We start from the raw sequence: 27,697 nt of genomic DNA on the forward strand, positions 1-27,697 counted from the left end.
ATTTCCTGCTTCTCTGATTCGGTCAAGGCTGGTGCCGGTAATTGCTATTTGGCTTCCTATTTACCATTGATGCCCGATCCTTCCAATGTTGATAGCGCCGATATTGGTATTACCTCATCGACCGCAAACATTTCTTTTGCAACATGCTGCTCCCCGTACACTATTTTTACCTCGTCTGATGTCGGGAATTTCATCATTTGGTGGAGAGTCGAAGGGACTGCCCTCATGTTGTAGATCTAAGGCCTCCCGAGCAGGGCATTGTACCTTATGTTACCCTCGATTACGTGAAACTTGATACCTTGGATAGTTCTAGCCACGTTCACTTGTAGGATAATCTCTCCTTTAGTTGTTTCACTGGCCATATTGAAACCGTTCAAGACCCAAGTTGCGGGCACGATCTGATCCTGTAGGCCGAGCTGCTCTATGACCGATCGGATGATATTTGTTGAGCTACCTGGATCCACTAAAACATGCTTAACTTGAACTTTATTTAATAAGATAGAAATTACTAGAGCGTCGTTATGAGGCTGGGAAATTCCTTCTGCTTTCTCGCCGTTGAATGACACGGTGCCTTCTGGTATATAGTCTCGGGTCCGTTTCTCCCTAGTAATTGATACCTTAGTGCGTTTGAACATGGGCCCTTGTGGAATATCGACCCCTCGGACGATTATATGAATTACATGATGCGGCTCCTCCTGCTCATTTTTCCTATTGGCGTTTCTTTCCCTGAAATGATTCTTTGGCTCTATCGCTTAGGAGTTCTCGAAGGTGGTCCTCTTTGAATAAACAGGCTACCTCCTCTCTCAATTACCTGCAATCCTCGGTCCTATGACCATGTGTGCCATGATATTTACACATCAAATTGGGGTTCCTTTGGGAAAGATCGGTCTCTATGGGCCTGGGTTATCTGGTATCTTTGATTCTTCCAATTGCTGATACAATGCTTGACGCGTCGATACTAAAATTATATTCCGACAATCGAGGTGCCTCTGTGGGATCGGTATGCTTATCAAAATCACTTTTGCTCATGAGTCCCCGATAATTCTGTCCTCGATCAAAACTTCGATCGTTTTGGGTGGAATTGCGTTCAGGACCACTGTTCCTATGATCTGAGGTGTACAGTTGACATCGATCTTCGTTCGATCTCGACTCCTGTCGATGTCCCTTTGATTTTTGGTTGCTGACCTTTGGGTGTACTGAGCCAGAAGGAGCTCTTAATTGGTTATCCTCGACCCTGGTCTTCGATTGGTACCGATTGTGTACATCTTCCCAAGTTACAGCTAGATACTCAATCAAATTTTGCTTCAGTTGACGTGACGCTATAGAACTTTGTTCATTCAATCCCTGAGTGAAAGCTTGAACGGCCCAATCATCCGTGATTGGTGGTAACTCCATGTGTTCCATTTGAAATTGGGATACAAACTCCCTCAACATTTCATTATCCCTCTGTTTTACTTTGAAAAGGTCTGATTTCCTTGTTGCAACCTTTATGGCTCCGTCATGTGCCTTTACGAAAGAGTCCGCCAACATAGTAAACGAGTCAATGGAATTTGGTGGTAGATTGTGGTACCAAATCATTACTCCCTTCGATAGGGTTTCCCCGAACTTCTTCAGTAAAACAGATTCAATCTCATCATCTTCCAAATCGTTACCCTTGATGGCGCATGTGTAGAAGGTGACATGCTCGTTGGGATCTATGGTCCCATTATATTTAGGTATGTCCGACATACGAAACTTCTTTGGAATGATTTCGGAGCCGCACTCGGAGGGAACAACTTTTGTACAAATTTCTTTGAATCCATCCCTTTCAAAGATGGGCGGTGCCCCCTGTATCTAATCAACTCGGGAGTTGTATGTTTTCACTTTTTTATCATTAGCTTAGATTTTCTTCTCTCCTGACTCAATTCTTTTGGTGAGCTCCTCGAGCATTTTCATTATTGCAGGATCGATCCCCGATTTGTTACCATTCGAACTCTCTAGCACATGCTCGGTACAACGAGTGATTTCTGGCTCGACCCCACTCAGAACTCTATGTTGATTTTGTAGTTGAGCAATAGTGGCTTGTTGAGCCTGTAGCATCTCGAATATCACTTGGAGACTGACTCTTCCGTCTCCTTTGTACTGTGTACCTTGGCCACCAAATCGACCTTCTCTGCGTACACTCCCTTCGGGGTTCGTGCCTAGGTCCGCATTTAAAGCAACGTGTGAACTGACATCGACTGGAATGACAACCAGTGCTCCCCCGAGATTAGCCTGTGGAACATCGGCTCCTGGAGCAATCACATTGTCTTTTTCCCCGTGAAACCCGAGGCCATTGTCACCATGTGTGGGTGCATTTTGTGAGTTTGACATATTTTAACCTGAGAGCAAAGATACTTGACAAGAACAAGTGTAAAATAATGTGTGTGTTATTAGAGTCAGCACCGAACAATCGCTATTATCCTTAGCCCCACGGTGTACGCCAAACTGTTTACCCTAAAATCCGGATAACAATTAAACTTATATTGTGGTTTTAAGGATATGTGATTTTGTTCAAAACCAATTAATAAGCAAGAAAGTAAATGAATAAATTAGAGAATAAAATAAATCAAACCAGTATGCTAGTCAGGTCTCGACTCAACGTCCTAGCTCCTTGACGCGACATTCCCATCTTGACCAAAGAACAAAATCGGATAGCCCCGATTTTTACCGTATACAAACATATTGAGTAAAGTTGAACAAGAAAACCTCACAGCCAATTGAATTTCTCCCATCTTCTTTACACCTGTCGGTGTCAACACTATGAGAGGATTGAAACTGGCAATTATCAGCACATTGCAAATGACAATTTTAGCTCGGCAAGAGAGGATGCTTAAAATAAAGCTAAAGAGATATGCAACAACCGTGCAATGTAACCGAAAGAATGATGAATTGGTTGATGCAAGTACCATTTTGCCAGATTGAAGCGAAATGCCGTATTAATTCAAAATAAATACAACAATCAGCCAGAAAAGAAAATAGTTTCTCTCCTACAATTTGTGAAACAATTCACAAAATTGATGAAGTTACGAAACTGAATAAGGAGACATGCGTTCCCTCAACAAAATGGTATGTTTTTACTTATAAGGATAATGCTGAAGTAGTTATTTATACTCTTAAATTGATGTGTGAATATAGAAAACTAGAATACTGGTGTTCATAAGATTAGCAGGTCCTTATGCTGCTTCAATTATTTCCCATCTTTTGTTAGTACCAACTGTAATCCAATCCGGATCCTTTCACCATGAATCCCAAACTGTGGTATTGTTGTACATGAAAATATTCTCGACATATTTGATTTTGCGAAGCGACATCTCTTGCAGATCGCATCGTACTTTATATACTAAAGAATATTTGTAAATACGTTGCAGGGGATCTATGTATCCTGCGACGCGACCTATGTATATTTGTAAATGAAGGATCTGTTTATATGTGTTCTCAAAGCAGTAGAAATATACAAAACAATCTTCAACACACAGGTACATATTTTTTGGTTGTTACGAATTTTCCAAACATAACAAAAGCAGGAGTTAAAGGGTAAAAGACACATTATTATCTGAGCATAAAATGTCCATATTGATATTCAAATTTGTATTTGGCAGGTCACAATACAACAACTTGGAATTTTCACCCTCCTACAAACACCTGCCAATATTGTGGTGCCATTTAATGGTATGAAGAACGGACAAAAAAATTAAACAGACAACACGACCTAAATTCTCATTTTGTTGTGTGGAAGGCTGTGTAAGACTACCGTTAATGAGCCAACCCCGCCCTATCTCAAATATCTTTTGAGCGCAGATTCTGGACAACTTGGTATGAATTTTCGAAAATATATCAGAGTTTATAACTCGATTTTCGCATTTACATCTATAGGAGGCCGAGTTGACAGAAGCATCAATCGTTCAAAGGCCCCATACTGTGGTTTCAGGATGAGTGGTCAAAATTATCATCACATTGGCTCTCTATTGCCGGGAATTGGAAAAAGACCACAGTTTGCCCCGCTCTATATATATGATACCTAAAAATGAGATGCATAACAGAATGAATAGTCTGCTCCATGAAGAAGTTGAACCTAAAATTGTTCAGGGCTTATCTGAAATGTTAGACGTTCATAATGTTTTGGCAAAAACATTTCGAATGGCAAGGGATAGATATAAACACTACAATTGGTGTATAATTATCCAATATGTTCACTTATTAGATGCTCTGGTGGTAACACAATTCTTATTTATTATTTTGTTTCTCATACGCGATCATGCTTCTAAAGTATTTATATTGAAATTATTGTGTACATGTCCAACGGCTGACATGAATCTCTACATTTTCATGAGATTGTATGACAATATAGTAAAAGGAGTGAGATTGAATGGCATCATTCATGCGCGGGCAAATTACCTAGTTATTAATTTATAACTGGGTGACTTTAATTAAAAAGATTAAAATTTCGAACTCGTAAGATTCAAATTCTGGCTCTGCCAAGCATGATGTACTGATGCCAATAAGAATATGGTTTGGACTAATCACTGAGGTTTATACATAACTTAGAACTATTGTTAGGAAAAGGAGTGAAATGGAAGAGCACGCAGAAGCATAGCGCAATTATGAAATGCATTTGATAAATAACTTGGATGCTTCTATTGCGAAAAGACCAAAAGAAAAAGAAAGAAATGGAGTTGACTTACAAGCCTTTTAAGTTCTGGAATTTTTTAAAGTATGTTTCATGCTGGTATATAACGAGATAGAATTATCCAAAGAAAGAAGAATAATAGAAAAAATAGAGACAATGCTGGAAAGAAGAATAATATAAGTTAAAATCTGAGAGAGAGATTGATTAGAACAGACCAATCTCTATCAAATTAAATCATAGTAGCACCTCCCAGATTTTATTGAAAAGAAATGATCATCCCTACAGATGATAAACTAATAAACAAAAAATATAAATGCTCCCACAACATAATCAACAAGAATAAACTAAAGAAAGAAAAGTTTAATTCAAAGTCCACCACCAAATGCAACAATGCCTACAAACTCTCACAACAGGCTGTCTGTTTTTGCAGGCAATCTCCTGAAGAACCTTAAGGGCACAGAAGGAAGTTTCTCTCTGAATCTTGGGTGCCTCATTGTATAAAAGCCCATAAGTGTCACCACCACTTTAAAAGGAGTGACATATAACACTATTGAAGCAATCAAACAGAATATAAGAAAAAGAGCAGTAGCTCTTGGATCTTTCCAACTTAACAAGTTATAGAATCTCTCCCCTTGATTAGCTAAATCTCCTGCAACAGCTTGCATTCTTGATCCAATGCTTCTTAACCTATCATACCTCATTCTAACAACATCGATGTTTCGAGACGTTGGGAACGTGTCAAATTCCTCATCCAATTCATCCCAAGGAACTATTTCAGCTTGTGACAACTTGATATCCATGTGTGGTGGATTTTTTGGCCTCATTCTATAATTCCATGTCCCGATCAAGAAAAGAAGGACGAAGATCGCGCTTAAAATCAGCCTCGGGAAGCACACGAATTGAATGAATATGATGTGCACTAGCACTGTTGCAAAAGGGTTCTTCCAAGTGCAAATCCCATTGAACCATTTGCAAATAGCAATCAAGCCTGTTAATATCCCAGCTATTCGAACATAGTTAGCTTTGCTTCTTCTTATACTCCACATGTTTGAGCCAACATCTAGCATGTATTCCACCACCTCTCTTCTCAATGGTGGCTCAGCGCGACTTAGCCTCGTGGCAACAATTTGAGTAGCCTGGTGCCTTAGATTGTCAATTTGGTAATAAGTCAGTGGGTGAAGGTAATGTAGAGTTGGTAATAAGGGTTGGGAATACATAGCCAACATGTTGAGTAAAGATGAACAAGAAAACCTCACAGCCAATTGAATTTCTCCCATCTTTTTCACCCCTGCTGGTGTCAACACTATGAGAGGATATGAATGAGTGTAAACTCTATCAGTCTCAAGTGTGGAGAGTCTAATCCTTACCTTCCCAATTTTTGAATCACTGACTTTGTCATTGTTATCTGCACCTTGCAAATGACAATTATCAAACACTCCAATTGTGATCACTGTACAAGGATCAAATACCTCCCAAGTGTATTGTTCATTCCATTTTGGATTGAAACTGTTGAGGATTGTCCTTGTCCTAATCCATTTTTGACCATATTTTGCCACACAATAAGCATCTGTTATTCCGCGGCCATCTCTATTCTTCATCGGGGATAAACCTTGAGCATTCAAGATTCCAAGTTCTAGAACCCCAATGCTCGGTTTCCACAACTCCTTGGATGTTGCCTTGAGATCACTACTGTAATGTGTTAATTCATCAAGAACATGATATCCACCATCAAAAGATAGCCTCAAGTGAACCTTGCTGTTTAGTTTGGCAACTTTCTTGTTACCATCTTGAGACACAACATCTTTCTCAAGACTATACCACTTACTAATTGGAGTACTAAAATCTATCCTTTTTTCAACATCTTGTAAAGGGATGACACACTTCCCTAGCAATTCATCCTTGTTTGGTGCCACCTTATCCTCCACACTTAAAACCAACTGATCCTCAAAAGGTTCTGCAGCTACAAACATCAAATCCTCATTCCATGTTGGGCAAACATTCTTACTCAAAGAAATCTTAGTCCTTAAAGCAACATTTCCTAGTGTAATCCTCGCGTAAATCTCCGGCTGCTGCCTGTTATTGTTGGCTAGCTGCAATTCTTGAGCTTCTATCACATTGACTCTCATATACCATAGTCTAGGTGATAAATAAACCTTAGATTTTATATTTGCAACACCATCACCATTTACGGCTGTAGCATCTAAATGCAAAGCTTCTGGAAATGCTTCATCAGCTTGTGTCCCTATCCAAACAGCCAACATTAATTCCCCTTTCACTTTTTTACCTTTACTGTTCTCCAACCAGTACCATTGAGGAGCCAAAGGACTATCCGGGGGTACCCTTTTTGGCACCTCATTTACCTCAAAAACTACTCTTCCAATCAAACCATCATCACTGCCACTAATTCTTGATTTATCCCTCAAGCAAACTTGAAGAATTCTTGATTGAATCCGGTCCTTCAACACGACGAGAACTTGGTTCCAATCAGGACTAGACCTGTCTTCAAAGTGCAAAGTTAGACCTTTTAAGTTCCCAAGTTGCACTTCAGCAAAAGGTTGAGGATTGCTATTGCCATCTTTTTGTAAAGGTAGCTCTTTGGCTTTCACTACCCTTATGAACAAGTAATGCATTTGCTCAACAAGATCAAATGCTGTGCCCAGTCTGTCATTTGCAGTAACTCTTCCACCACCAAGAATTGGAGTAGTCTCCTTTAGATTGAAATCTTCATTTTCTGGTGGACAAAAGTGGTGATTTATTTGACTCCTGTTCTGGTTTTGGTTTTTGCCTGGATTTTGGTTCTTGTTCTGGTGTTGGCCTGGATTTTGGTTAGACATACTAGCAAGAACACAGCTTGAATTGAAACAATGTGAATGAAGTTTGAAAAAAGACTTCACTATATTTCCTTAAAGAATGCAACCATCAGTTTATTTGAAAAGCCTCCGTATAAATAAAGATGGATTTATTGTATCTCCTAAGATTTTGGTAACTGATACAAATGCCAGCAATCACTTTCTTTTTTCGAAAATATTTGAAAACGGGAAGAAACTTAAATTGGATTTTAAACGTTAGATTTAATTATTTTATTAAGGATGGATTTTGGTTCAATAATAAGTAACTCATACTGCATGTTTAGCTATAACAACATAAGTAAAATAAATAAAAATAGAAGCCAGAAAAATACGGAAGAAATACTTTGTACTCCATTAATTATTAGAGAGGAGTTGAAGGCATTAAATTTTATATTTATTTATATTTATAATTGTATCCAATATTTTTGGCGTGTATATTTGGTAACAAAGTAGTACTACTTTGATCAGTATTTTGAGAAGTTGAATTACCTAACAAATGAGAATAAATAATTTATTTAGTATTTTTTTATTCGATACGAAATAACATAGCGGAGATTTTCACTCAAGAAAATATAATAAGAAGACGAACAGATGCTTCATTTAAGTGAAAACTGAGCTTGCTTTTTCAGATGATTGTCCTCATTGCTCAGTCCTCGAGTTGAGATTACGGTTAAATCAAATTAAAATTGAAGAAATTTATCTACCTTAAATGTATTGAAAGTGAATTTATTGTCCTCTTTATATACCAACGTTAAAGTTGTTAATTTCGACAACAAATTAATTAGACTAAAAATTCATCAATTCTATTTAACCGTTCAAATGTTTCTTCTTTGTTTTTTTTCAAAGAACAAATAAATAATTTGTAATTTAGGTAAAATAGGAACCATGTATTATGTAATCTTGTTGGAGATTAAATGGCTACATGCATACATTTCTTTCTGTTGACGAAGAATTTTGCTAATGGAGGTCAGCACGGTATCGAGATTGGGCTTGTTTACCTATCATGTAGAGTTTTGGACTTTTTCACTTTTGGCCTGCATAAAAAATTATTTATTTTTGGTAGCCAAAAAATTGTATAATTTTTGTATACAACATACAAAACGTATATATATATATACACACATACAAAATTATACAAAAAATATACATTTTTATACTATTATTTTGAGAGCGGTTGTACAGTGTCATTTTCCTTGAAGTTTTTGGAAGATCCGTGCAAGGAATTTTTACCTAATTTATACTACATTATAAACTTATTTATTCTTTTTAAAGAGATTGTCACTTAATTACATTAGTATATACAATTTACCATTTATATAACTCCAATCTTACCTATTTTTTCTCCCTCTTCTTCCTTCCCCAATTTTGTATCACAACGTCTGAAATACTGTAAAAAATTCACTAGTTGGAGAAATTATTGAAAAATATTAGTTGGTGAATTTTGGGCAGTTTCCGTCAGTTCAAATACTCAAACACCATGTCAAAAATTCATGATTGTGTTACATAATGCAATTGGAGCTTTTGAAATCGTGGAAAAATCGATATAGCGGAGAAGAATAAGATTGGTTAGTTATCTTGAAATAGTAAAAAAGAATAACACCTATTAAAAATCTCCATTAATAGCTATTAAAAAGCTTTAAAACTTTGAATTTAAAAATTAGATTTTGTGATTTATTATTTGTTTAGATCGGTTATTATTTCAAATAATTAAGAAAATCCTTTGGACTCAATTTTGAGAAAATTTGATAAATATTCGACGTGATTTTGGTTAGAATTTTAGATTGAAACTCGAAGAATAAGACACACACACAAACATATATATATGTCGGGCATAGAAACGACATACAAAATATATTCAACTAACATAATTGTGTAAGTTGTTTATAAATTACATGTAAATTGTAATTTTTGACCGAATTATGTGCCCAACAAATAATTTTCAACTTGTAGATAAGTTATTGGACTTATTCACAGAACAGTCGCCTAGATGGCAATGGATGTTCTAAAGTATTTAGAAGATATAAGTTATGAAAATGATAAGTGCATCAGTCAACATTCGAGGATGAATGTTCCAAAGGGGGGAATAATGTTATGCCCCGCAATATTACATCGATGTTATGCTCTGCAGTAATATATTACGATTGATGTTACGTCTTGCAGTGTTAAGTTACGACAGTGTTGTACCCAACAGTATTATATTACGGTGATATTACGCTTCGCAGTAATAAGTTACGATAGTATTGTACCCAGCAGTATTACATTACGGTGATGTTACGCTCCGCAGTAATAAGTTACGACGATGTTGCACCCTGCAGTATTTTACGTTGAATTTGTCGTAAGGTAATTAACATCATTCCAAGGAAAATATTATTTGGAGATTATAAAGATTGTAAGTGATGAGTAAATTTGTGAAGATGAGAGGGGAAGTAAGTCAAAGAAAATGATATTTTTCGTCCAAGTTTGGCATATTGGGATAAAATACGGGTCGAGCGTTAATAACCGATATTTACGAACTATTACCATACAAGGTACCATATGACCATGATAGTAGGATATATAATGTGTAGTAAAAAAAATAAGTAGAATTTTAAGTAATTTTAAATAATTCTTAATTATGCGGGTAATTGATTAATTACCGGGTAGCGGGATATTATCTAATGAAATTCATTGATTGGGAATGGATAAGCCCAACGTGTCAGCCACATATGAGCCACTAAGTGAATCTTAAGTCACTTTTCAAGGTTCCAATATTAAAGAGATAGCACCTTATATCATTTTTGGTTGCAAATGCTATTAAGTTTTGTGACTACAAAATGAAATTTTTTTGACCAAATGTGTATATATTTTGTAATTTTTTTGGTTACTTTATGTAAATAAAAAAACTTAAATAAATCGGATAAATAAGTTTAAAATTTCCGTACATATACGAAAAAATCCCTTTACGCAAACGTCCCTTTTTAGGTTACTATTTTGATTTTGTCTTTATTTTAAAAGTTGTGTAAATACAACCCTTAAAAAATTTATCTCTTTCAGACAACATTATATTCGAGTCTAACGTTTGTTCGTATAATTTTTAATTTATTCACAAACATTTGATTATAGTCTAATGTTTGCAATAATTTATAAAATTTAAAATCGTGGTCTTATGTTTCTCATAATTAGTTTGCTTAAAATTTTAGATTGTGGTCTTACATGATCGTGATTGACATGTAATGGGCAACCTAATAGTTGTAGCTCAGCCTATATTAGTTATAGGTATAGTCATTACGTACTATCAACAATATTAAGTAGAGTCGTCAATGTGGATTTGGCACGTTAGGCTGGCCCATCTTATCTTGTGATTTATTAGGATGAGCTAAGATTTGTGGAGTGCATCTAAGAACGAAGCCTTTTTAGCTCGACCCAAGTAAGCTCGTCGGCCATGAGACTTGAATGAGACTGGTCTAGGCCGGCTCGTGGACACAATAAAAAATATTTAATTACTATTATTAGTTCTTAAAATCTATTGATTTTTTAATACTTAACTAATTAATGTTGTATATAAATTATAGATGTAGATGAAAATGAAGATGTTAAGATAACCTGTCACAGGCATATTAAGACATGCTTGATGTGTTGGTGTTAAATATGCTATAAGTGCCATTTTTTTAGTATTTTGTTTTGAATTTTAACTTTTAACAAATAAAATATTATTGTTCGTTTTGTATTTCATTATAATCTATTAAAAAAATCTCAAAGTTTTTTAGTTTTGCAAAAGCTTTCAGTCCAACACATATCTAAAACTTTTAGCTTTGATCATTTGACGCCAAGTGAAATGGCTCTTTGCTGAATAAAATTAAAGTTCCACTATAACCCAAGAAAGATCACATATTGGCCAAATGTCAATCCTCCTACTTTGAGAAAACATGTAAGATATTTTTTGACTTGTAAATATTATTATTATTATTATTATTATTTTGCATGTTAGGTTAGAGCTTATAATTTTTTTATAAATATGAACAATATTTTAGAACATGATGGGGCCACCTTGAGGGGAGTCATGGCCCACGAAGGACTGGGCTAAACTAGGGAGTTTTTCCTATACATATCATAGTAACTTATTAATTTATTTTCTCTAGGTTTTATAGTTTTCAAAAAGTATCTAAGTTTTTCTTAAAAATTGTATATATTCCTCCCTTAAAAATCTCTCATCACATTATTAATGCCTTTAATTAAGGGATTCAATTATATCCTTTCTTTTTTTTCACACTTCTCCTCATTTCATGCTTCCTAATTTTTTCGATACGCATATCTCCTTTTCTCTCTCTCTTCAATGGTTGCACGTCTTCAGCAAGAAGCTACTAACTTTGCTTCAGCTGTTTAATAGGATAATAGCTCATAACTTACAATTGCTCATCACCATATACAATTATCATACATTTGTGATACAATTTCTGCAACAATTATAATACAAATACAATTATGATACAGTCGTGACACAATTATGATCTTCCTCATCTTCTTCAAGTTTCAATCACAACTCTAAACTCAAATTCTGAAACAATATTGTATTATAATCGTATTAGGTATTATTTTAGGTATTGATATATCAGATACAAATCAAATACAACTTTGATACAATTGTGATATAATTATGAAATAAATATGATACAGTTATAATACAATCGTGATACAATTCAAAAACTTTTCTTATTCGAGTTTCAATAAGAAATTTCACCTAAAAACAACTCTAAACTTAACCAATCTCCCTCAAAATTGAGATATAAACTTCAAGTTATATTCTTAATCGTTTGCAAGACCACGATTTTGGGGTGGGTCTCTTACGGTGAAGGGATTTGGTAATTGCAAACAGAGGTGATGATTTTCGGGTGGGTCTCTTACGGTGAAGGGATTTGGTAATTGCAAAGAGAGGTGATAATTTTGGGGTGGGTTTCTTACGGTGAAGGAATTTTGGGTAAGTATTGATTTTGGGTATCTTAAATATAGGATATTTTGTGTAACTGATACCCACTATTTAAGGTATATTTCATTTCCTCTTTTTTTAAGGTTTTGTATAAAACTAGTAAATATAGGTATATAAAATAATTAATAAGGTACCTAAATAAAAGGAGTAAATATATTTCTATTATAGTATAGCTAGGTAAAAAACCCGCTAAACTAACCATCTTAAGGCCTATTGAAATGGTGGCCCGGCCCGGCAAAAAGTTGGCTCGTCAAGTGCTGAGACTTGTCTAGGCTCATATCTACATGTCTAATATTTGAAAATCATTTATATTTTTGGAATTTTTACTTTCTATTGCAAAGGTTAACATCTTATTTATTTTAAATAAATACCATTTAAAAAAATTATATTCTATAGATACCTTTTAAAGTTTATAGAAAAATATTTAATTTTGGTTACCTCCTAGCCCTATGCCACTAAATACGTTAATCAATTACACTATTTTCTTTCTCTCTCTACTTTGATACGTCCCATTCTCTTCCCCCCGTCCCATTAAAATTTTCGATCTCCTCTTCCTTCCACTGGATTTGTGCAAAGTATGAAAATTTCCCTATATCGTTCAGCAAAAGACAACGCAACATAATTAAGGAAGACAAAAGACCGACTAATTGGAATTACGATAATAGCCTAAGGAGGGAAAGGAATGTTGGAGAAGGGGAAGAGATGTTTGAAAATTGTATATTTCTTGGTGGCGATGTTGGCGTCGTGTTGGTACTATCGGCGCCACTGTTTGTGGCAATAGGGGATGTATTGGTACCAAGTGTGTTGATTTCGAGCTTCTTCTATTTGGGAATTTAGAGTTCTTTTCGACGGAATCAAATCAACTTCATCAATCCTGAGCAATTCCAAGTGTCATGCACGCCACAACTTTATCTTCCGCGATGAAGAAGAACATTTCTTTTAATATATTTCAATGTAATTTCAATGTATTACGCTGTATTTTCATGTATTTCATTGTATTCATTGTCTTTTTTTCCATTGTAATTCAATGTATCTCGCTGTATTCCATATATTTTATTGTATTATCTGTCTTTTTTTTTCATTGTATTGCAATGTATCCCGCTGTATTCTATGTATTTCATCGTATTCACTGTCTCGCTATATGCCATGAATGTATTCATAAGTTTTTTTTTAATTAATATAATTTATGTATTCAGATGTATTATATAATTTCTCTGAAGATTGCTATGTTTTTAGGGTATTTTTTCGGTTGAGAATCTTTTTTATAACTGAAAATACAAAATTTGGGTGTTATAATTGAGTTTGTTGAGTTATATTAGGAGTCTATTATGTTATTTGACTCACTTCCGTTTTAAAAACAGTGTAATCCCCTATTTCACGCCGTGAATACAGTTGAATACAATAATTTGTCCAGATGTAATCCCATGTTTCACTCTATGAATACAATCGAATACACTCGAATACAACAACTGATTAGCTGGACTTCCCTGATTCACGCCTATTTTTACTATTGTATTCATGAATACAATAGCTTAAATATATCAAATTCAACTTATAGCCACATAAAAGGTATCTATAATCCGTAATATAGCAAATGATATCTATAGATAGCTAATTACTACTAAAAGATAGTGCTTTATGAAAATTTCCCTATATTTTTCTACCCCCCCTTTACGTACCACGAGCCAAATAGAAAGGAATTATGTTGTTACAAACGTGGGGCAAGCGCATAAATAGCCATTTTCATGAAGGAAATTAGCTAGTAGTTATTTTGTCCGAAAATTTTAAACTAAAACTTTTTAACTTTGGGACAATTCAGGATATTTTTGTCTCAAAAAGTTGAATTAAAAAGACTGAAATTTAAGAAGTATTGGCTAATTCTTAAATAGAAGCCCTTTAAAATTGTTACCCGATGTCATTTCTACTACAAACTGGATGACATTATTTTTGAACGGAGAAATAGAAAAGCATGTTAACGAGGGGAAAAAAAGAATCAGAAATAGCCATATTTACAACTGGTAATTAAAAAATAACCACAATTTAAAAAGTAATCGAAGTTTAGTCATTTTTCATGTAACGATAAAATATGAACAAAAAACTCTTAAAAATTCAAAAATATTCCCGCATAATATGTTGGAGTTTAAATTTTTTACATATGTAACATGCTGGAACTTTCTATGTGCTCGAATTCCAACATAATATGCTGGAAGTTTATACGCAAGAACTCCATAATCCCGCATATTATGCTGAAACTTTATGTATTTTAGCAAAATAGTGGTTATATTTTAATAACAATGCAAACACTAACTATTTTTAAATTAACGGTCCGAAAAATAGCTATTTTTAGGTTAATGAGGTCAACATTTGGCCTTAATTAGTGGCAGCAGTGTAAATAGCCAAAGCCAGCCAGTCATATTTTTTTGCTGTATTGGCGCCAGTTTCTCCCGCACAAAATTTGGAAACCTTAAAAACCCTATCAACTGTACAATACTACTATAATCAAGAACTGAAGAGGCGAAGTTAGGTCAGCGGAGAATCATCAGAACCTTAAAATTTTGGGCTGCTAATTAATAGGAAGAATGTTTTATTCGCACACATTCTTGGGACGAAAGGGTCCGTTAGGGACAGTATGGTGCGCAGCACACTTGCAAAAGTTGAAGAAGCCTCATTATATTTCCACTCACATTCCCTCCACTGTTGGTAATTTAGCCCCCTTTTTATTTGCTTAACTGATATGATGGGTTGCTTTTCTTTTCCCTGAGTTTAAAAAAAAATAAAATCTATTTTCCTAATGTCTTGTGGTTGATATGTGATTCTTGTTTTGCTGATATCAGTTGGGACTTTTATAAATTTTATTTCAGATAAAGATTTACTCTTTTAGTTGAGAAATTTATCCATTTTATGTATCTAATGTTATTTTTCTTGCTGGAAAATTTATCCCTTTTTATTTGCCTAGCTGCAGAATTCTCTCTTTTTATTCTCAGATTTGACGAGTTTTTTTTGTTGCTGAACTTTTTCTTCTTCTTTTATTATTCAATTGTTTTTTAAATGTCAGTTGGGACATTTTTGTTAGATAAAGATTTATTCTTTTCGATTAAAGATTGGTTCTTTTGATTAAATATTGGGATTTGGTGTGATATAGAGGTTTTATCGTTTGCAAAGATGAATTGATCTCTATTTCAGTGGAGGCTTTTGTGTTTCTGTTTCTAGTCACGATAGTTGAAGCTTGGATAATCTGTGCTTATGCACTGTCTATTGTCAACTGTGTTGTGCCAGTTATTCATTGTTCATTTTAAAGGCGGTTAGATGATAATTTGCATTTTGATCTTGATGTTTAAGTGTAGTAAAATTGACTATGAAGAGTAAAGGTGAATGCTTTCACATGTGCTTATGATTGAACTAAGGGAAGGGGACACAATGGGATGTTTTTTAGCTGTGAAAAGAAATTAATCTACTAAGACAAAGTGTGAACTACTTTAAGAGGATTGCTAAGCATAAAAAATCGGAACTTGAACTTAGAAACTATATCAACTCTTGAAATCTAGGAAAGTAGGAGAGAACAATTGTTTTCGTCAAACAAATAAAACGAGGTTCATTGGAATCTTTATCTAATAATCGCGATTTAAGAATGTAGTGGATTTATATTCTTTGGGAAACTAAATCTTCTGCATATGTATGCTTAAAATTTTAATGGTTCAAATGTTGCTTTAGTTCTGGTATATGCCAAACGCACTTTGTTTTTTTGAGTCCTTGATGCCTCTTAGTAGCTTGACTGCTATGCAGTCATAGTAATAAATTATTACTATGTTTTTTGCCGCTTGCTAAATTTGTTCTTTTTTTTGGAATTTATTATCATCACTTATCTCACTGATGTCTTATACAAAGCTTTTCGTGCACTTATATGTTGCTAGTTTGTGATTAAAGCAGGATTTCATTAAAACCCCTGGAAAAGATGTATAGCAGTTTGGCATAAGTTGCTCTACACAAAAATATAGCAGTAGCTTTGATATCCATATGAAATTTTTTCTTTAAATCTGTGATTAATAATACTGTTGCTTATTTGTTGAAATCTATTTCCAGAACGCATCATGTATCCTGATGTACCTATTGCACTGCGAATGTCTGGCCACCTTCTGTTTGGAGTTGTTCGGATATACTCAAAGCAAGTTGAATACTTTTCCGATGACTGCAAAAACTTACAAGCTGTGTTATTTAAGGCCTTTACTTCTTCAAATGTCAATCTGCCGGCAGATGCCACTCATGCACCATACCACTCCATTACTTTACCAGAAACATTTGAACTTGATGCCTTAGTTTTTGATGAAGATCTTGACCTGAATAGGTATTCTTTCATTTTACCTTTTTGATTGTCAGCTAGAATCTGTAGTTAGTTACCCGTGCATTTTGATTTCCAGGTTCGAGGATACTCATCTTAAAAGTTATGAAGAGATAACTTTGGAAGGTACGTATTATGTTGTTTACTTTAATTCTTTCTTTATATTTTTTTCTGTTTCATTTTCAATTGAATTTTTAGTTCTGAAATTCTCTTTTGCACAGATCAAATTCTAACGCGTGAAGATCAGTATATAGCTATTCTCATTGATGAGGTGGGCTTATCTTTTGCTTCATATTAGCAAGGGAAATATTGATTTATTCACTTAAGTTGCAATACCAGTCTGACTTGAAGTATTCTTTACAGGACATAGCAAAGAGTTTGTCAAAATCAGGTGCCATGCCTATGGAGATAGAGTACGGATCTAATTGACTGTAAATGTAGATTGTTTCCATTTATTTCCAAGATTTATAAATAGATGTTTCTTTGATGCTGTAGTTCTGAACCTTCAAATCCAGAAGGAACTGCTGCTCAATCCCTAAATTCTTCCCCTAAGATTCAGTCAGGACTAAACAGAGAAACCGTTCGTAATGACATTCCTCAAGATATTCCAGAAATTGAAATCATGCGTGATGCTGTCCATGATCATAGTTTTGATCATGTTCCCTTGTGGTCAGACCAAGGGAATGATGTGATGGAACCAGATAAAATTCTGGAGGAACAGATCATGAGAGAGAAGGAAACTACAAGCCCAATTGTAGAAGAGATGGGGGCCCCTGAGGGGCATTCTATCCTGTCTCAACAACGGCAAGAACCACCTTCTGCCACTTCAGTGGAGGCTCACGAATTTGCTGATCCACAAATGTCATTTGGTGGGTGCAGGAGTCTTTATTCTTAAACTGAAATTACTCATAGGTCATATATATACTCTAATACGGAACTCCTTTTCATTGATATTCAGGGCATCAGTCACCTGATTTAGCACTTCGATCAACACCCCCTCCTGAGATGCCAAAAGCAAGGGGAAGAAAGCGAAAGCTACTCAAATATGATAAGGAATTAGTATTGTCGAATAAGTATGTTAATGTTCTGTCATCGTTAATACTAATATATATGTTTTCAACCATTAGTCTTTCTGACAATGTATCATGTTCAACACTACAGAAAGATGAGAAGGGATCTAGAAGATACCAGTGATTTAGTACGCCAGAAAAACAATGCTCCATTTTCTCGTCTGGACATCTGGAAACAAAACAATAAACTAAGAAACGATGGAATTTTATTTGAGCCTTTAATAACTGGTGGGTGTCTCATAGTTACTATCTTGATGAGTCTGAATGACCTCCAGCTGACTCTCAGCTTCTGTAATTTTTTGTAGGATTATGTGATGATCTCTGTAATATCTACAAGGAAGACTTCATTTCAGCAAAAGTCAAGACGGCTTCCCCACAGGATGATTATGCAGAACCCAGCAATAACCAATCCTCTCCATCTGGGAATGATCTTCCAGTGGAAATTGAAAGACTGCGTGATAACCAAGACTTTGCAAGCACCAATTTGTTGTCTGAAATTTTGCCTTCACCAAATAAGTCCATTTCCTCTCCACTAATGTCCATGCCTTCTACAAGCAGAAGAGATGATTTCACTCCTGCTACTACAACTTTTGGGACAGAATCAAGTCAAATGGGAAGAACGATGGAGAGTGAGGTGCTCCCTACGCCCGACCCAGCAGCATTTACTGGGTATGTTGGTTCTGATATGGAGACCCCTTCAACATGGTATGGAGAGGAACTAGGCGTGGAGAATACCGTTCTGTCTGATATTCCTGAGTTTGACAATTCTGCTGGGGTATGTTCGATCATGCTTTCTTCCCTATTAAAATAGTGAAAGCATGAATCTAATTTGATCATTATCTGGGTAACTGTTTCAGCAGATTAATATCGTCTAGAGTAACTTCATTAGCCCCAGAATACATATTTAAATCTATTTTAGGCTTGGATTTGTAAAGAGAGTTAGACTTCTACCTTTGGTGTGAGTGGAAGCTTATGGTTCATATTTGAATGTTCTAGCAGTCACTTTCATTCCATGCTGTGGCGGAGGTAAGTGTGTTGAAGGGTGTTCAGTAGAATCCCCTTCGTTAGAAACTACACTATACAAATAGGGTAAAAACAAACTTTTGGCATATTCAAATTGTTGAATCTCCTTGATAATTAAGTGTATTTACTCACCCTTCAAGTTTGCGTTTTTTTTGAATCCCCTTGTTAGGATTCCTGGCTCCTTCATTGATTCTGTGGTCAAATTGTTGATTCGATATGACGATTCACTTTAGTTCTTCCCTGTTTTGCATCTGATAAGTTGCTAAATACCAATGCAGGATCTAAGTTTTCTAGAACAAGATGACAACACTCCTATTGGTGAGCTAAGAACTTCTTTTTCCCTTTTTAAGTTTAAGGGTTTGTCGTAATTTAGATAATGTTGATCAATGTTATGTGCTACTGTCTGCAGCATCATATTACTGGATTTTTATTTATTTATGATGTAACATATGCCTAAGGCTTGTATATCCATATGCTAAAGCAGGACTTCGAGGAACTCCCTCGTCAAGTAAGCAAGGGGGAACACCACAGTTTGATACATTATCTGCCAGAACAAGGTAGCACTCGATTAAAATTATTTTCCTTATATTGATTTACTTTGCAAGACAGTCTTTTAAGTTTTACCACTATGATTGCAGAGCTGTGGCTCAATATTTGAAGGGGCAGTCACCAGCAACCCCCATCTCAGAAGATACTGGAGATCTCAGCTTAAATGCAATTTTAGAAGGCAAAAAGAGAACAATATGTGCTCGAATGTTTTTTGAGACACTGGTAAGTCTTCTATTATATTTCTGTGATTAATTGCTCTTACTTAGGGATGCAGTTTAGTTCTAAATATTGGGTATCTTAAGGTCTTCTAATATCCTACCAATATCATTTATTAATGTTTTGACTCTTTGTTGGTGTTTTATTGAGTCAAGAAAACGGTGTATGCATAAGATTCTGTTTTTAGTTGCATATATGATATGCTTTATTGCTTAATCAATCATCATACTTGGTATGATATGTATATATTGTTTGAGGAACTATTTCAGCAGATCTTTGCTAACTGTCTTGTGGAAATTGATTCCAGGTGTTGGAGAATTGTGGACTTGTACATGCGAATCAAAATGAACCTTATGGTGATATAACTTTGAAAGTGACTTCCAAACTGAAGGACCATTTTTCAAGCTAAGGCCATTGCGTAGATCTATATATAGAATAGAGGTAAAACTTTTATTCCTAATTTTGACTGCATCTTTTATAATGTTTAAAGAAGTTACTGTGTCAATAGAGAGAAGATTAAGAGGTAGATTTTTCGCAAGGCTTCGCATGGTATGAGCTAAAGATAAATCTAAACTAAAGCATCGACGTCATTGCTCTTCCTCTGTACATAAACATGTACTGGGACTAAAATGGTCTTAACTCTATCCAAAAAATTGGAAGTATCAAGCGAGTGACTTGAGTGATTGAGATTCTACTTTCTTTTAAGTCAATGAAGTGGGTTGAGAACCTGCGGTCTCAAGTTCTAATCCTAGTGGAGACAAAAACACTAGATGATTTCTTCCCTTTCTGTCCAAGTCTTGAAGAATAGAGTTATCTGATACCTGTTGCTAGTAGGAGGTAGCAGGTAACCTATGCAGTTGGTCGAGATGCGCGCAAGCTGACCCATACACCATGACTATCAAAAAAAGGAAAAAAGTTTTCCTCTCGATTGCTCTGTCTGTCTTTCTCTGACTTCCCTAGAGTAGGGGCATTCATGCATTATGGAATATCTTATTAGACATAAAGAGCACTCCAATAACCTTATTGTGCCTCTAAAGCAGACACATACGCACAAATTGTATAATGCATCATTTATAAATGTGATTTTCCTTCTGTAATGCAGTTAAATTACTGTGCAGCATTGCAGAAGTCTTTTAACTTTTTTGGATTGCGTTTTGAATAAGCTCTTCTATTTGGCGTCTTTAGCATAAATGTTTTTTGGTTGTTATTATAACAAATCAAAATGTGATCTTGTTCTTTGAAATGCAGTTAAATCATTGTACAGAGATGCAACGTTGAATAGCTTAATGAAGATATATAACCTCAGCCATTCAATCATGATTATCGCCCCAGCAAGGAAATTAGCATTGTGCTCCTCCATGAAGTCTCTCTGCCTTATGATTTTAATTTATTTTTTTCACAGTTTTTATCCTTTTAGGTATAGTTCCCTTTTCTTTTTCCTTGTTTTTTAGAACTTATTGTATGTTCTGTCAAAGCAATAAGTGTTTTATTTTGATGTATTTCAAAGAGTTGAACCTATAGCCGAGTCTTGAAGTTCTTTTCCTCTTGATCTCTAATGCAAATGCGTCAAAACGCAAAATAACATACACTATTTTTCTCTATTTATATGTAATTTTCTGGAATACAGTCTTTTTTTTTTTTAAAAAGTTTTAATACTCCATCTGATAGGACCTTTTGTTAATCATTATTTTCGTCACTGTACAAAATATAGTCATCATGCATACGAATTGGCTCTTCTAAGCCAAAACTATAATTGTGTACCCAAACATATTTTCAAAACTTAAGGCAAGTCTAGCTGATGTTTTGCTGATTCCTAATTCACATTTTAGTTGCTCAAGCTCTATGCTTATAATACTAATTACACATTCTTTATTGCTAATGACATATATTACAAGGAATATCATTCTTTATTTTACTCTATCACACACACACACACACCCCTTTATTTCAGCTAGAGGCCTCACTTATTTTTATTTTTTATTTTTTATTACATTAGGGAAGGGAAAGAGAATGTTACGCTATTGATGAGGCTTGAACCGTTCACCTTGGAGCTTACAAAAGTGAGCACTTTTTTATGGACAAGCACAGGGACTTGTTTATAAACAGGATTGTACTTGAGAAGTTGAGCACTTTTGTTAGACCTATCTTCTTCAATGTATTCGTATTCGACACCCTTCAGTTTTAATGCTAATTCAACTCTTTTGTTAAAGGGGCCTGCTATTATACCATGAACTTTCACCTCTGCCATCTTTGTTTCTTCTTTTACTTGGGGAAATTAGGATACTTAAAGAGACCAATAATTTCACTCCTGTTCTTTCTTTTAGTGGACAAGTTTCAAAATTATGGACTTTTCTTGAAGGATTACTTGAGTGCTTACCTCATATTATGTTCACTAATTTAAGTGCATAATTACCCTTAGGAGAATATGAGTTACATTTGATAGTTATTTGTAATGATCCGACAATAACAACAACAAACCCAATAAAATTTTATAAGTGAGATTTGAGAAAGATAGTGTGTACATAAACTTTACCTTTACCTTCGTGAAGGCGGAGAGGCTGTTTCCTACGAACCCTCGGGTCAAGGATTTAATGATCACACATATATGAAAATTTATTCTCTTTTGCTTGTAGTTTTGTTTCATCAATTCACAGAATGAATTTCTTGTCCAGAGTGTAATACATGAGACAAAATTAAACTTAAGGTGTTGGGGAAACACAATATGAACTTCCACAGAAAGAAAAAGGAAAAATAAAAGGATTTTTTACATTCACTTTTGGCTTTTCTAATAGTAAAATTCACCATGTTTGGATAAGCAAAGTATCAGTTCTCCTTGCTTAGCTTAACCATCCTTCCTAAGATAATTTTTTAAAAAGAAAAGTTTAATTTATATACTTTGTAGGAACATGTTGAACGTTATAAATTTATGCTTACTTTACTATTTTAGCTGCCAAACAACGAAAAATATGTCACCCTCGTTGAAATCATGTTTACTACAATATATTCTAAGTATTATGTTTTTTTTTTTAAAAAAATTTATTCTGCTTTCGTTGAAAACTACCACACAGAGTCGGCCCTTCCATAAAGCAAATAAAGCAACCGCTTTAGGCCCCGTATTTGCGGGGGTCCCATTTTTTGTTACACCTAATAGACTATGTATAAGTTTAAAAAAGAGTTTTGAACAGTGAAAACATTTGATTTTGTGACGACCCGGCCGGTCTTCCTAAGAATTAACGCCTCAATCCCCTATTAGTTGTTTTCCTCAAGTTTATTTCTGCTATTTTGATTTGTCGGGATATTCGGTTTTGAGTTTCGGGGAACTTTGGGACACTTAGTCCCTAAATGAGAGCTTAAGTGTTGGAAAGTTTTCCGTAGTCGGAACAGTGTGAAGACGGCCTCGGAAAGGAAATCCGATGATTCCGTTAGCTCCGTTGGGTGATTTCGGGTTTAGGAGCGTGTTCGGATTATGTTTTGGAGGTCCATAGTTAATTTAGGCTTTAAATGCCGAAAGTTGAATTTTTGAAGTTTCCGGTCCGATAGTGAGATTTTGATCCGAGGGTCGGAATGAAATTCGGAAGTTGGAGTAGCCCCGTAGTGTTGAATGTGGCGTGTGTGCAAAATTTCAGGTCATTCGGACAAGTTTTGATAGACTTTTTGATCGAAATCGTATTTTGAGAATTTTGGAGTTCTTAGGCTTCAATCCATGGTTAATTCGAGGTTTCGATGTTGTTTTAGGTGTTTTTAAGGATTGATACAAGTTTGGATAGTGGTTTGCGACTTGTTGGTGCCTTTGGTTGAGGTCCCGAAGGCCTCGAGGTGAATTCGGATGGTTGACGGAAAGATTTTGGAGTTAAAGTTGCAGCTTCAGCTGCTGGTTCTGTCATAACCGCACTTGCGGTCCAGCAGGTGCGGCGCCGCAGAAGCGGTAAAGAGACCGCAAAAGCGGAATTAAAGGAGGTCAGCAGTTTCCGCAGATGCGGGAGAATTATCGCAGAAGCGGTACCGCATCTGCGAGTTGGAGACCGTAGGTGCGGAAGTCAACCATTAAGTAAAAAGTTGTAGGTGCGACCTTGGCTCGCAGATGCGGTCCCAGGGCCGCAAATGCGAAAATCGCTGGGCAGAACATATAAATTCTTGCCTTTGCGAAATTTGGCCATTTTCATCTTTTTCAAAACGGGAAAAAGCTTTGGGAGCACTTTTCAAGAGGGATTTTCAGAGGAGTTCATTGGGGTAAGGTCTTTGATCCCTAAACTCGTTATTGAGATGATTTTTATCAATTTAAGCATGAAAAATTAAGGAAAATCAGTGGTAATCGAGGGGTTAGGGATTGTCTAATTGAAGACCTTTGAGTGATGATTTGAGGGACAAATTGAGGTTCGATTTTGATACTTTTGATATGACTGAACCCGTGAGAGTGCGAGGATTCTGAAAATATAAAATTTACCCGATTCCGAGACGTGGGCCCGATGGGCATTTTGGTCATTTTACATAATTTCGCGTATTAGCTTAGAATTTAATTGTAGAATCAGTTACTTGAAGTGTTATTTACATTATGCAATTGAATTGAATAGATTTGGGCCATTTGGAGTCGAGTACTCGTAGCAAGAACGTGATCTCGGGTTGATTTTGAGCCGGTTCGAGGTAAGTGACTTGTCTAACCTTGTGTGGGGGACCTTCCCCTTAGGATTGGTATATTTAGTAATTGAAATGCCTTGTACGTGAGGTGACGAGTGCGTACTTGTGCTAATTGTTGAAAATTCGGTTTTCTTTAAGTAATTACTAGTATGTTTCCTTTCCTATTTCTATTACTTTCATTATTAAGCCTGTTGTTAGCTTAGGAAAGTATGTCTAAGTGACTTAATTGCTTTATTTGTTCAACCCGCCTTACCTGAATTCCGTGCAGCATGCTAGGCTAGAATTATTTGTTGCCTTAATATGAAATTTTGTCATTTCTGTATATTTTCCTGTTGCTGCTGTGTATTTATTTTGGGACTACGGAAGTGGAATTCCGGTAGACCCCCCTGCACAGTTATATGAAACTATGGGAATGCACCCGGTAAATTCCCCCAATACTGGGTATTTATATTTGGGACTACGGAACGGAATTCCGGTAGATCCTCGCGCACTATGAGTTGGACTACGGGACGGGATCCCGAGAGATCCATTGGATATGTACACAAGGACTACAAGATGGTATCCTGGGAGATCCCCGATCGTTATTATTGGTGCTGAGCTGTATTTTCTTTCCGTGTTTACCTTGTTTCTGTATAGTTGTTGTTGTCCTATACATCCTGTGTTATTTTACTGATGTACTTATTTATACTACTTTGTTCTATACTGTTGATCTTTATATTTTATTTAACCTCAGTAGGGCCCTGACCTTCCTCGTCACTACCCAACCGAGGTTAGGCTTGGCACTTACTGAGTACCGCTGTGGTGTATTCATGCCCTTTCTGCGCATGTTTTTCATGTGCAGATCCAGGTACCGCTACTCAGGCCTACCATCCTTGAGGGAGGCGACTGCTCTAGAGATTTCGAGGTACGTCTGCCGCGTCCGCAGACCGATGAGTCCTTTTTTATTCTAGTTGTTAAACATTGCCCTTCTCTATTTTTCTTTCTTGTTAGATATTCTGGAGTTAGACTGTTAGATATTCCAAAGGCTTGTGTTTCCATGAGTTTCCGGGTTTTGGAATAGTGTATTAGATTCTGAGAAGTTGTGTTGTATATGCCAAGCGACATTTTAAATATTGTTTCATTCGGTTATTTTTTGGCTTTTGATTATTTCTTTCGCAAGTTTCGTTTATTTTTCCGCATTTGTTAGGCTTACCTAGTCGTAGAGACTAGGTGCCGTCACGATAGTTCACGGAGGGCGAATCGGGGTCGTGACAGATTTCTTTCTACCAAGAAAATTGCACTTGAAATGAATATCGAACCCGAATTTCGTAAGAAATGTGTGATATATAGGAAGTAACAATTTGACACAAATATTGATAATGAAATCTCAAAATCTTTCAAAGAGTCTTTTAGAGTTGATTACTTTTATACATAGTAGACAAGGCTATTTTTTCACTTCAAAATAGATTTGGACAATTCGAAGCATATGAAAATATTTTTGGTTTTTTATTTAACAGTAAAAACTATGATCACTAGATGTTGAAAATTTGAAAATATATTGCCTTAATCGTGAATGTTCCTTAAAACGTAATAATCAATTCGATATTGATGGTTTAGATTTATTTTCTAAATTAAAAGTATTAAGGAAAATAGTACAATTAGAAGATAACAGTATAATTGATACACTTAAATAAAAAAAAAGATTTAATTATTTTTCAAATGCCTAAATTGCTTATGGAATAGTTTTTACTAACTCATGTTACCGTTGCTTCAACGGCAAGAAGTTTTCAAAATTCAAATTGATAAAATCTTATCTAAGAACAACAATGGCACAAGAAAGATTAAATAGATTAGTTATATTGTCAATTGAGAAATACTTATTAGGAGTTATTGATTATAAGAAAATTATTAATAACTTTGTATATAAGAAAAGCTAAAATATAGATTTCAAATAAATAATTAAAAAATAAATAAAAGTTAAGGCCCCTCATAAAGTTTGACTTTAGGCACCAAAAATCGTCGGGCCGCCCCTACTGCCACATAGTCTATGTAGTGATATTCAACAAAAACACGCGGCGAGTGATTGTCCTTGCCAATCAAGAAATTCAATAGCAATATTGTACAAGGATCCTGGACCCAGCTTCGATATGATTAATGAACCTGTGACGGATTGCGTATTTAACTGTTTATCATTCTAAAAATCATGTGCACTTTATTTATTTTTCCTAATCAATCATTCACTAGTATTCTAATAGGAATTGGTATCATGTCAATTTACCAAGAAAAGAATAAAATAAAATCAACTATTGTGGAATGTCAATTGTAATCTAGTAATACCCTTCTATGAAGGTTGTTTCAAAAGTATAATCATTTCAAAATTACTACTTATGGCACAATTAATTAGTATTTTGCGGTATTCATTGCGTCAAGGAAAGAAAAAGCTTAGCTACAGAGAAGTTGATGCGGATTAAGGATGGTACAAGGATGCTGCATTGACTTATCTCGCCGTCTTAGATAAGAAAATTAAGCCTTTAATTATTGCACTTGATTAAGTACTAATTAAGATGTCACACATGTCAAGTGATAGAACAAGAATACACCATTAATTTGACTGTCCACTAGTAACTAGTGATCGTGTTGATTTCCATCCATAACCAAAACATATTTAGATGATGGATTAATCACTTCTACAATCGAATGATAATATATATGGGAATGTCACATCATTTTTTCATATAGTAGGTGTGGGTTCAAGTCTCACTTTTCTCTTCTTCTAGTTAGGGGTGTCTATGGATCTTTAAAAATCGACTAAATCGATCGAAGTGAACCGTACTGAACCGATCATTACGTTTCTTTTAATAAAATCGTAGGTTTTTATTGTCACGACCCAAATCGATGGGCCGTGACGGGTGCCCGAGTCCTACCTGTCGAATACCCTTAAGCATGCGACTAATATATAGACATGAATAACATCTGCTGAATTACGAGAATAACATGCATGAGGAAAACCTGTCCAAAAGACATATATATATACACGTGCGAAATATGTAGGGCGAGCCGACAAGGCTGCTATAGACAACTATATATCCAAAACTGGAAGCCGACAAGGCCACATACTATCCAACTATACATGACTGTCTACAGACCTCTAATAGAATATACAACTGTACAAGAACGAGACTGGGCCCCTTCATACCCATATATGTATACAAACATATGGTACCAAAATTCAAAGCAACACCGGATCAAATGGATCACACCAACTCTCGCTGATCAAGGATCCTAAGAAGGGGGACCGTCAGCTTGGGTCGTGACAAAAGTGGTATCAGAGCAGTTCTGTCCTAGGGAGTCTACAAGCCATGTCTAGTAGAGTCTTGTTTATGGGTGTGTAGAGCCTCTCACTTATAAGCAGGAGGCTACAGGACATTT

At 35.4% G+C, this 27,697-nt stretch overlaps 2 protein-coding genes across 2 annotated transcripts; one reads left to right on the top strand and one right to left on the bottom strand.

Moving 5' to 3' along the window:
- Window positions 1-5,013: 5,013 nt before the first annotated feature.
- LOC107804799 (FT-interacting protein 3-like) lies at window positions 5,014-7,497 on the bottom strand. Its single transcript, XM_016628732.2, has one exon. The coding sequence runs from the start codon at window positions 7,480-7,482 to the stop codon at window positions 5,053-5,055; it is 2,430 nt and encodes an 809-aa protein (XP_016484218.1). The 5' UTR covers window positions 7,483-7,497; the 3' UTR covers window positions 5,014-5,052.
- A 7,411-nt stretch (window positions 7,498-14,908) lies between these two features.
- Window positions 14,909-21,300, top strand: LOC107804798 (sister chromatid cohesion 1 protein 3-like). Its single transcript, XM_016628730.2, has 14 exons — window positions 14,909-15,160; window positions 16,541-16,802; window positions 16,876-16,922; window positions 17,018-17,067; window positions 17,160-17,209; window positions 17,292-17,665; window positions 17,755-17,869; window positions 17,958-18,094; window positions 18,172-18,641; window positions 19,168-19,207; window positions 19,374-19,446; window positions 19,528-19,660; window positions 19,962-20,095; window positions 20,903-21,300. The coding sequence occupies exons 1-13, from the start codon at window positions 15,040-15,042 to the stop codon at window positions 20,061-20,063; spliced, it is 1,974 nt and encodes a 657-aa protein (XP_016484216.1). The 5' UTR covers window positions 14,909-15,039; the 3' UTR covers window positions 20,064-20,095; window positions 20,903-21,300.
- Window positions 21,301-27,697: the final 6,397 nt, after the last annotated feature.

The sequence above is a fragment of the Nicotiana tabacum genome, chromosome 22 (assembly GCF_000715075.1).
Source record: "Nicotiana tabacum cultivar K326 chromosome 22, ASM71507v2, whole genome shotgun sequence".
In the NCBI taxonomy this organism is placed as follows: Eukaryota; Viridiplantae; Streptophyta; class Magnoliopsida; order Solanales; family Solanaceae; genus Nicotiana; species Nicotiana tabacum.